General features: G+C 42.2%; 1 protein-coding gene across 3 annotated transcripts in view; it reads left to right on the top strand.

Moving 5' to 3' along the window:
• Positions 1–9,198, top strand: part of nek1 (NIMA-related kinase 1) — a 21,731-nt gene extending 12,533 nt beyond the window's left edge. For 2 of the 3 annotated variants that reach the window (XM_046872933.1, XM_046872932.1), the window contains 20 exons: positions 26–147; positions 1,011–1,106; positions 1,176–1,278; positions 1,389–1,475; positions 2,103–2,186; positions 2,598–2,675; positions 2,775–2,870; positions 2,967–3,197; positions 3,281–3,530; positions 3,642–3,767; positions 4,823–4,993; positions 5,085–5,462; positions 5,547–5,652; positions 6,038–6,126; positions 6,215–6,408; positions 6,563–6,699; positions 6,791–7,020; positions 7,112–7,245; positions 7,492–7,624; positions 8,410–9,198. In XM_046872933.1, the coding sequence (XP_046728889.1) occupies positions 26–147; positions 1,011–1,106; positions 1,176–1,278; positions 1,389–1,475; positions 2,103–2,186; positions 2,598–2,675; positions 2,775–2,870; positions 2,967–3,197; positions 3,281–3,530; positions 3,642–3,767; positions 4,823–4,993; positions 5,085–5,462; positions 5,547–5,652; positions 6,038–6,126; positions 6,215–6,408; positions 6,563–6,699; positions 6,791–7,020; positions 7,112–7,245; positions 7,492–7,624; positions 8,410–8,423 (2,859 nt within the window). In that variant the 3' untranslated portion in view covers positions 8,424–9,198. The remainder of the gene's footprint in view (positions 1–25; positions 148–1,010; positions 1,107–1,175; positions 1,279–1,388; positions 1,476–2,102; positions 2,187–2,597; positions 2,676–2,774; positions 2,871–2,966; positions 3,198–3,280; positions 3,531–3,641; positions 3,768–4,822; positions 4,994–5,084; positions 5,463–5,546; positions 5,653–6,037; positions 6,127–6,214; positions 6,409–6,562; positions 6,700–6,790; positions 7,021–7,111; positions 7,246–7,491; positions 7,625–8,409) is intronic. The other variant, XM_046872935.1, reaches the window with a different exon arrangement.
• The last annotated feature ends 2,207 nt before the right edge of the window (positions 9,199–11,405 follow it).

Here is an 11,405-nt window from a genome sequence, read left to right as displayed (position 1 = left end):
ACGCATTTCTGCCTTCGGTGTTTAGTTTTTCGTAGGTGGAGGTATGGGAGTCGCTCCTAATCCAGTGCCAATTCCGTCTCCTTTACCATCATCACTGCCAGGTTCAGGCCCAGGATCCAAAGCTTCAGGGGACGGCATCCCAGCACAGTATGTTAAACGAAGGAGAAAGCGCATTAAATGAGGGGTTACACATGCATACATTATACGGTTTTGGGAAATCTGACTTTTCCAGCCATATGAGCTTCCTCAAAAAAATTTCAGGAAAACAATTGTTCACGACGGCTGTAGCATTTAATTTCTCCTTCACTCGATCTAGGAGACCCGAACCTGTTTCAGTATGACAATACCCCTGTGCACAAAGCCAGCTCCATGAAGATATGCTTTGCATGGGTTGGTTTAGAAGATCTGAAGACGTGGAGGGTATTAATAACAGAAAATAGGGACTAAATGTTGGGGGTGTAACGGTACACGGAATTCACGGTTCGGGACGTATCTCGGTTTTTAATGCACGATTTGGTTTAATTTCGGAAGAAATGCAAAACATAAAATTGCTGGTCTTTTTTTTTTTTCTCTCTGTTTTAAATGAAATACCTGCTTGGTTTAAATAAAGTATATAGAAATAAATTGGAATAAATCACTTAATGCAATGCATTTATTATACTGATTCAATTGATTAAATTGCCGTAAATCAAATTGATTAAATCAATTTTAATTAAATCAATTAAAATAAATATGAAAAATAAAATAGTTTAAATGTTTTTTTTATTTTTTTATTTTTTACCTTTAATATAAAATTTTCTATTAAAATTTAAAACAAGATCTGATAATAATCCAGACTGTCGTAAAAAACGTCGACGACGGCGATTTCCCACGCGGTACAAAGCAAATTGTCCCGTGTGTATCTTCAGGTGTCAGCAAACACTTTTTGGACCTAAGATGAGCATATGACGGGTCTTTATTATGCATCAACGCGTTCAAACATTAATAACAGTCTCTCGTTTTTAATCAAGGCCTGCACATGAACCTTCCAGGCACGCCGTCAAGAGTCAGGCGCGGAGGACCAGTCTCCAGAACGAGACCGTGACTAAAAACGACTATGCCAACAGGTCTGTTTGCGTTTTAATTCGCCGTTCCCGTGTTCGTTTAAATCGCCTAACCTTCCATGTAATGTCTAGGTTCCGAGCCCAGGTGGCAGCAGAGAGATCCAAACAGGTGCAAGAGTTCCTGCAGCGCAAACAAGAAGCAATGCTCAATAAAGTACGCGCTGAAGGCCAGCTGGTAAGATCCCCTTCTTTTCTTCCCCCCTTCTCTGTAATATTGAGGCGTCCATCCAGCTATTAGTGCCTTGTAGTGACTGTATAGCTTCTGTTGACCTGAACGGCGGACAGGGGGCCCGGCAAAACCTGGCCACCATCTTTGCAAACCGGACAAACTCTTCCCGAGGCAGGAGACCCAGGGTCAACAAAGAGGAGGAGGTAGGAGGGTGGATCCAAACCTCACCGAAAACTCCTCCTTAACCCAAGTTTTTATTTGAATCATCCATTTTTTTTAATCCTCCCTGCCTCACCACCATTCTTTTATTTTATTTTTTCCCCCTTTTACCCAATATGGACTCACCAATTACCTGGAGGACGATTATTTTTTTTGTCTCCTTGCACGTGTTAACTGATCCTGATGCAACAAAGGAGAAATGGACGTTTAAACCAACTAAACATTTTCACGTATGTGGAAAAGCTGCATGAAAAAATGGGATTGGTGTGTCTTTTTAACGCTTTAACGATCGGTTGCCACGTTGTGTTTTTTCCTCCTTTTGCACCCGCTGTGGATTGGATCGTCTCGCGATTTCAGTTCCTTCCTCACGCGTTCAAACGTCCGACTCCTAAACCATTTTACGTGTCGCATCTCATTCGTTCAAATCGTCAAAGCTTGAAATACCTGCATGTTTTTACTTTTTGTATTTTTTATATGTTTCCATAAATATCCATGTCTCATAAATGTCCTGAAACATTCCTTTTTTTTTTTTTTTTCTTTTCAAAAGCAAGTAGGATATTATCAGACGAGGCATTATTAGTGCTCATAAAGTGTATATGTGAAATTCGCAGGAATACTTGACACGGCTGAGGCAAATACGACTGCAGAATTTTAACGAGCGGCAGCAGATCAAAGCGCGTCTCAGAGGAGAGAAGGTAAACGCGGACACGTTAGCGGACATTCGGTTCGCAAAATTCCAGGAATTTAAGTGGGAATTTACAAAATTTGCAGGCGAGCCTCCAACAGGGAACTTAAAATGTAGTTGGGGAAAAAAAAATTACAGGGTTACTGAGGCCACGCCCCCTACATACAACACACATGATTCCCTAAATTATTCATGTAAATTACATAAATATTAAATCAAATAAAAAAAATGATTTGTTTAAATTTGCATACATTTCATCTTATGACCAAACAACATTTTGTATATTTATGTTTGTATTTTATTATATATGATTGTATATGAATTTATGGAAATTCCCCTCGGGAAATTTTCCGCCCTTCTGCAAACCGTAGACATTGAAATGTTCAGTCATGTGTTCAAGTTTTTTTTTCCCTTTTCCCAGCATGACAGCGATTGTTCCGATAGTCAAGAGTCGTGCGAAGAGATGGAGCTCAGGAGGAAGAAAATCGAAGCTCTGAAGGTCACGGAGTTCTTTTACTGTTTTGCTTGTAATTATATTGATTTTTGACAGGAACGTTTCTCGAAGTGACTCGTCCGTGTGTGTGTTTATTCGTTGCAGGCGCAGTCCAAGGCTCGAGCAGCTGTCCTGAAAGAGCAGCTCGAGAAGAAGCGCAGGGAGGCTTACGAGAAAGAAAAGAAAGCATGGGAAGACCAAGTGTGTACAGTTTCTTAATCATATTTCTGTTTTATTCATTCGTGGACTTCTGGGTGTCATTTTTAAAACTTTTGAACGTGATCTAATCTGAAACAGCTTGTCGCTCGAGGAGTAAAGGTCGACATCGGCGCGCCGAAAGGAGCCGCGCCTCCTCAAACTGACCAGGCCCCTCAGGACACCGTCTCTAAAGGCGTACCTTCTTCCAAACCCGGCGCTCCAGCCATCTCCATGACGGCAGCACTGAAGGATGTGGGCGTGGTCAGTGCGTCTGGACAGACTTCCCAAATAAAAGAAGATCCCCCAAAACCTGAACCGTCAGAAGTTCAGGTAGGTAACATAAATCTCAAGGTGTATCCAGTTTCATCAGACGCTTAACCGCCGCATTGCTTTGCGTGAAATATTGTTTGCAGAGTGAGAGAAAGGAGATTCTACGCAGACTCAATCAGAATTTGAAAGCTAACCCTTCTAAAAAAGAGGACGAGCAAGAGACCGGACCTGTCGCTGAACCTGGCTCCGCCCCTCAGCCGTCAGAACCCGACCCAATCCCAGACGAGAGACCACAACCCCCCCGGGGGGATCGACGCAGATGGGAGGCTGGAGATCCTCCCGTACTCTCGGTAGCCCAGCACACTCTTGAGGACACGTGTAGCACTATGGCAGGTACGAACACGTGAGAAGGCCACCAACGTGAAAACCTGTAGATATTATAAAAGCTTGAATTTATTGATTATTTGAATTTATTGATTATTTATTTTTTTTAAACACAATCAGTGTCTCAGAATGCGTCCTCGGAGGCAAGTCCGGTCTTCGGTGGCGACAGGAAGAAGTGGCAGCCTGGTGATGTTTCGCTTGTCGTGGCTCAGCAGACTCTGGAGGACACCAGTATCAGTACAGCAGGTGAGTTTCTACCTGTCCGTGCACTGGTATGCAGACTGGTCCTCTTTATAGGGGAAGTGGTGGTTTAAAGATTAAGGCTCTGGATTACTGATCGGAAGGTCAAGCCCCCCGGTATTACCAAGCTGTGACTCTTGGGCTCTTGAGCAAGGCCCTTGTTTCATCATGGCAGCCCCTGACCCGAGTTTAGTTCAATTTGCACTTTTAACAATGGCCATTGTCTCTAAAGTTCGTCCCTATAATACATGAACCTCATTGCTATAAGCATTTATAACATTTAGCACTGAGACAACCTGAAGAACAAGTATCGAGCCAGATGTTGTTCTATATCCCTAATGAACCATTACATTTATGGGAGTTTTTGGCAGACACCCCCATCCAGAGTGACTTCTATCTCATCTATACAGTAGCTATAAGGTTAAGGGCCTTGCTCAGGGGCCCAGGAGTGGCAGCTTGGTCTGAACTTTTGGATCCAAAGTCCAATGGCTTAACCACTAAGCTATCACCTTCTCATTTCCCGCCAACAGCACAGGAAAAGCTGCTTTCCTCATTATGCATTATTTGAATACTCAATTTCGATTGGCGGATGATGTTTGTATGTAAAAATTACACATTATAATTTTTGCAGATGATTCCAGGCACAAGATGGAATTAATAAGAGAATATTTGTGTGTGTGTGTGTGTGTGTGTGTGTGTGTGTGTGTGTGTGTGTGTGTGTGTGTGTGTGTGTGTGTGTGTGTGTGTGTGTTGGGAAATTTGCATTCAGTAGCATTTTAGACCGGTTTGTGTGCAGTGTATCTATGAAGTGTGTGTGTGTGTGTGTGTGTGTGTGTGTTCCATTAGAGCTGCATCTGGTCTCCAAAGCTACTGTGTAGCAACCAGTTTTTTAAACAAAACAAAAGCTCGAGCAGGAATACAATTCTTGTGTTTGCTGTATTTGCTGACCAGCACTTCATATCATACTGCTTTTTTTTTATTGTGTAATTGTATTCTTACAATCTTATGTACTGTGTTTATAATCTGTGAAATTAATTTTTTTTTTTAATTGTGTGCTGCAGAACAAACATCAGGTGAGGTCATTGCTATGGAGGCCTGGCATGGGGAGGGATTAAGGAAAGTATGGGGGAAGACCCCAGTTTCCGAGGTTCTGAAAGTTCTTGAGGAGGCTGAAATTCAGCCGCTCACTCAGTGCCTGGATAGCAGCAGCATTCGTGACAACACTTACACTGGTGTGTATTTAATTTTCTACCATACAACAATATACATGTAGTAGAAATGAAGTAATTTGAGATTTGCTTTTTTTTTCTCCCCCCACTCCAGAAAGCCTTACACCTACACTGGGGCCTTCAGATGAGCCTGATGGAGTAACACTGGAGCCTCAGACAAGCCAAGATCAGAAGGAGCAAGCCATCATCAGCCAGGCCCAGGAATCTGATATTAGCCCAGATCTGGATCAACAGGCCGTCACTGACCGGGTCCAAGAACAGCAAGCTGTCGTCGTCCTGGATCAGGAACAAAAAGCTACCGTTGGCCAGGATCAGCATGTTCTTATTGACCAGGACCAAGAACAGCAAGCTGCTGATATTTGTCTGGAACATGAGCAAGAATCAGGGCATTCAAAGGCTCTGTCAGACACAGAGGTGATCAACAGTCACGATTCGCCAGAGATGAGTCTTCCTGAGGAAAAAGTGGCTGAGGGTGAGGGTCTCAGGGTCTCAATTCAATAAAATCCAAAAATATGTTGACCAAATGTTCTAAGCATATTCACGTTTCCACTCCTAGAAACGGACGAAGTGGAGTGTTTGGTTCTGGAAGAGGATCGTCCGCTGTCATCCAAACCTCCAGCTGAAGTGGTTACTGCATGGGGCCAGAAGGTTCCCCAACCAGGGTGAGATCTCATGAATGATAGACTTATATAGGGACAGTGTCAACAGTGTAAGTGCAGGGGGTCCCCAAACTGCCTTTATGGTCTCTGAACAATGCCAGAGACATATTTTGAAAATGTTATTTTAAATATGTTTTGTCCCCATCATATCTGTATTTCATAATAAAGGTTGCGTTTCAGACTAAAAGTTCCCATAGTTATTAATGGGGGTCAAGGCACCGATTCACACGACCATCGTTACGAGAGCGGCCACTAGAGGCGAATCACTGACGCCGCGTGCCGTTTGTTTTTTACATGAGAGACTGCACGCCGCACGGAGAGCAAGGAGTAAGGATGCCTGATCAATGACTTTACCTAAAATATGCAAATAACACTTTTGCCATTTCAGGCCTGTAGAGGGCAGCAAACCACTACCCGAGAAGCCGAGCGATGAGAAACCGATATGTTCAGAGGATGAACAGCAAGTTGCGGTTACAGGTGTCATCATCTTATGACCGATATTTTCTCCATACAACATGCATCTCTAAAATCAGGCGATTGCTAACAAAAAGTCTCTCTTTGTCAGTGCCTGGCGACGGCCCGGCGTTCGTGAAGTTGAGCTCCAGTCCAGCGCACAGACGCGCAGCGGCCCAGTCCTCGGTGGAAGACACGTCGTCCTCTGTGGCCTCTCGCTCACGTTCGGTGTCGCCTCAGCGCCGGCACGGCGACGCACTTTTAATCGGTCTCTCCACCGGCCTTTTTGATTCCAACAACCCTAAGGTTGGTTCCTTCAAGAAACCTTCGATGGTACTTCGGGTGCGATAAATTGGACACTTGCAAGATGTTCATCAAAAATGTGCACCGGTTCTAGCGAGGTAATGCTAAGGTCTTTTGATGCTTGACATATGCTCATGTGTGTCTGTGCTGCCATTAGATGCTGAGGACCTGCTCGCTACCGGATCTCAGTAAGATCTTCAGCGGCGCTACGGAACCCAACGGTGTCTCCAGCCATGACAACCAGCTGGAGATCGAGGATCTGGAGGACAAAGAAGATGAGCAGTCCGACACAGAGTAGGAAATCTCGCATATTCGCACGTCATACTGCACGATTAGATCCGGACACGTCGATGCTCACGTGCATTTTGTTTGTACTTCATCTCAGCGCATACGAGGACGAAGACCTGCGAGAACTCCGAGCCTCTATGGAGAGGCTGCTTCAACAGCAACGGAGCGACGACGAAGAGTTCGGTGCGTCCAACGGCAGTCCTCCAGACGAAGAGGCAGCTCCGGGGGAGAACGAGAACGATCCCGAAGAGGAGGACGGTAACGGGCAGGACATGGAGGACGAAGAACCGAACAACGAGAGGAAGCTCAACGAAGAGTGGCAGTCAGGTAGGACGACGCACATTGCAGAGATTTCACGCACTATTGCTAGCAAGTAATCCGGGCTCATTTCACACACGTTTATTATTCATGTGGACAGACGACAGCGAGCAGGAAGGAACGAGCGATTCGGAGCAGCAGGACAGCATATTCAACCGTCTGGAAGAGCTGCGCTTTCATTTGGAGCAGGCCATGGGCTTTGAGCAACTTCTCCAAGCCTATAACAAGATCAAGGTGTGAATTTAGCCATCAAACAAGGCCGTAGCCGCCCATAGAAATTTCTGTTTTCGGTGAACTGAACCTAAATTCGTAAGTAATTCGTTACTGTACTTAAGTAGCTTTTTCGCATATCTGTACTTTGTACTTTGAAAGTTTAAAGGGAGCACTTTTTTTCGACTTTAAATCAAGTACACGGTTTGTGTACTTCGTCCGCCACTGCTGTAAGGCGTATGAAAGGTTTGCGTTTTTGTTTCCATGCAGGCAATCATTGAAGACGAGGACACGAGCATTGCTGTCGGCTCGAACACCGTACAAAGCATTCTGGCGCCTGAGCACCAGCACCTGTACCCTAAAATCCTCCACTTGGTGATGGCAGATGGAGCCTATGAAGAAGGTCTTCACTCAAAACCATCCCTCAAGCTTTTATACACTATCAGGGGTCCCCAAACTTTTATTTTTATTTTTTTGAGGGCCACATAATTTCTCGGTCTGTAACAGAAAATTGCCATGAGCCGGAGTGACTACCAGTATAATTTTTAGAGATTTTATTTATGATTATAAATGTATTTATTTCTATTATTATGTATTTGTTTATAAATGCATTTATGTAGAGGTCGACCGATTTTCTAGGCTGGATCATACTTGTCGAAAACCAATGAATCAACAGAGTTTTTTTAAATGTATACTGGATAAAAAACAAACATATCACCTTATGTAAAATAGTACTAAACTTTATTACAAATCTAGAAAAAACAATACTGAATCATAAAAATGTGCTAAATAAAATGTGTATTCAATAATAAATGTAAATTCTTCGTTATAAATATAATATATGTAGTCTGAAGTGTAAAAAATATATAAATATAAATTAAACAGCATGTGGTGACGGTGATTCGCCTCTAGAGGCCGCTTCCATAATGACAGTGGACCGGCACCCGGAAAAACTACCGGTATGGATTTTTGCCATTTTTTTTGCAGATAATTTGCAAAATATGTCTCTGCCATTGTTTAGAATTCCTTTTCAATTTTTGGTGGGGTTAAGAATTATAGTATGGGGATCCCTGGACAATATGGAAAAAAGTATTAAGACACGTTGGTCAGTGGTCCAACTGGTATTTTTGTCCACATGGACAAAATATCTTCTTTTTTTTTCAATCTGTTTTTCAATTCTCTCCGTAGATAACGACGAATGATGCGGCGATCTCAGGACAATCTGGCTTTGAAGTCTTCCCACGACGCTGCGCGTGAAGCAGACGGAGTACACGTGAAGGACCGGACTCGGTCCCTTAGTCATGATTGGAGTGTTACTGCCACGTCCAATTGTAAATATGATCAAGATACCGTTCAACCAAAGCTCAATTGAGAGACGAGAGGGGGGTGGGGGGGTGTTTTATTCGACAGGTCACGTGAGACAGTTACTCACCACAGTATTTACATGCAGTCAAAGCCATGAGTGGTCCAGCTCAAAGCTCACGTGGCTGTTGTCTTTTCTGCATCAGGTATTCTCTCCACACACACACACACACACTATATATATATATATATATATATATATATATATATATATATATATATATATATATATATATATATATATATGCACACTATACATCCTCTTTTTCTACTTTTTTCTACTATAAACTTCATTCCGGTTGTTTTCACGTTTCCTAAAGTTGCAGTTTACAGTCCGGGTTACATTGTTCCACCTTTCACACTTTCACACGCGTATCAAACTAACACGTCAAGCGTTAACGTGTGCATGCGTCCCCCCCCCACCGCCTTATGCTATTGCACTTGATGTATATGAATGATGTCGTCGTAGGAAATGACCGTCCCTAAAAGGTTGTACAGTAAATTATTCGCATATCAAAGCATAAAGATGTGGAAGAGAGAAAATGCATTTCGAGCGATAACGTTGTCTGACATGATATTTGTCTTTATATTCAGAAATAAATGCTTAATTTTCAATTTTGTGTTTTCCACGCGCGTCTGTGTACGCTCGTCAATTTTTTTCTTTCAAAACCCTGAACTACAAACGTTCACAGCCAATTGCCTGACTTTCATTTCTTCGTTTATCTCCTTGCGCTAAGCGAAAGCTCGTTACTTGGGTTCAAGCCATTAACATCAATCAGTTCAGCTTCGGTGACGAGTATGCAATAATTTCACGTAAAGATCACATATACGTACAAAAATTTCAAAAAGGGTGCCTGTCTAATTTATCATTATAAATATAAGTTGGCATTCGTAGCAAAATGCATTATTTTTGTTCATATTTGTATTGTTTATTTGTTAATTGTTAATAAAGTTGTTTTTACATAATTATTATTAGCGCTATTTTATTATTTCGAAAGTGACCTAAAAATCGTTTCTTGAGCGCGTTCTCTCAGCACCGCTGCTGCTACGTGAACCTGACATATTGCAACGCTACGGCGAACGAGCCGGGTACTGAGAGTTGCATAGCATCCAGATTAACATGGCAGAGGTAGAGCTGTAACTCCCTAGAGATGCAACAGGAAAAGGACATCTGGATTTATTGCATCTTTTTGTGTATTGTGTTGAATTTATTTATAATTATATTTCTCATCGCATCGGTAGCTGCTTCATATGTACCTTATAGTGTGTGTGTGTGCACTCAAATTCAGTCCATACAATTGTGTGAACATTCGTTTAACCGTCAGATGAAGAATCATAAATGTGTGAGGTGTTCGTATATTTTTGCCATTGTTTATTGGGTGTTTTTTTCTATAAAGGCCAGGAGAGGGCAGTGCAAAACTTTGGAAAAAAAATTTACTTCATTACAGATGGTTTTTTTTGGATGTTTTTAAATGATCGATATTGATCAATTTAATTAGTATGGAAGAAAATAGTAGACATTATATAGTATTAATACTAGTACTGGTACTAGGTAGCAGTCTGATACTGTGCTGATATGTTTAAAGGTGATACCACATGACATACACCTGTGTATGTTGACATATTAATGACCAGACAATATGAAATCACCAAGATCTGGATGCCAATTAAAGATCTTCTGATGATAGTTATAAAAAAATAAAACATCTGTAAATATTGCAAGGCAAGTAAGAAAAAATAATGGAACCTTATCCAGTATTTGTTCTTGAACCTGAGCCACTATCAGCTCTTGAGGACAATGAATTCCAACGCAACAAATCCAAAAATGTTCTTCGCCTACAGCAAGAGTGCTTTTCCAAAATGGCACTAATCCCACTGTAACTGCAACCCACTACATGGAGGACACATTTTTGAACATCCCCTTCCACATTTAGTCCCCATTTCCTGTTATAATAACCTCCACTCTTCAGGAAAGATGTTCCACTAGACTTTATGGAGATTTGTGCTGGTTCAAACACAAGGGTGTTAGTAAAGTCAGGTACTGATATAGCTGAGGAAGTGAGGAGGCTTGGGGTGCCGTTCCATTTCATCTCAAAGGTGTTCAAAAGGGTTTGGAGATCTTCCACTCCAAGCATATCTTCATGGACCTGAAAAAGTATGGCGTTCTAATACGAGGAGGTGGTAAAAAAAAAAAAAAAGTCTACATCCTATCACCTTCAAAATAATGTACAGCAATACAGCACTCTGAGTGTTCTTGCCACCTCTGGAACTCATGTCCTGGGAGTCTTTTCTTTGAAGCGGGTCGAGCAGCTTCTTCAATTTGCGCTGGATCTCCGCAATGGTGTCAAAACAACAAGCTTTCAGCTGGATAATCTATAGAAGAGGGCAATGTCTTTTATCACACTGACTTGTCAGGTTTGGTGCTCCCAGTGACTGTGCGTGCAGCTTTGTGCTGCCATCTGGTGGCGAATAACAAAACTTGTCTGGGAACTTTTTGAATCCACATCATATTAGTGTACATCCCTAAAAAATTAATCCCTAATGAGCAAGTGACCACGGTAGTGAGAAAAACCTCCCTGAGAAGAAGAAGAAACCAGACTCGAAAAGGAACCCATATGGGTGTCACTGAATGGAGCAGGAATGAGCAGGAGCAAAAAGGGGATTAAATATGGAATGGGGTGTTCAACATAGACAATAGATGTCCAATGTTAATAATGTTGCCAATATGATCCAATCAACTCTAACGCTATAAAGAACAAGAGTAGAAGCTGGAAGTGGGTGAACGCAGACTTCTTGTAGTTCAAGGCAACATACAATTCCCT

The sequence above is a fragment of the Silurus meridionalis genome, chromosome 18 (assembly GCF_014805685.1).
Source record: "Silurus meridionalis isolate SWU-2019-XX chromosome 18, ASM1480568v1, whole genome shotgun sequence".
NCBI lineage: Eukaryota > Metazoa > Chordata > Actinopteri > Siluriformes > Siluridae > Silurus > Silurus meridionalis.
The sequence above is the reverse complement of the archived record's forward strand: the minus strand, read 5'-3'. Positions and strand labels throughout refer to the sequence as shown.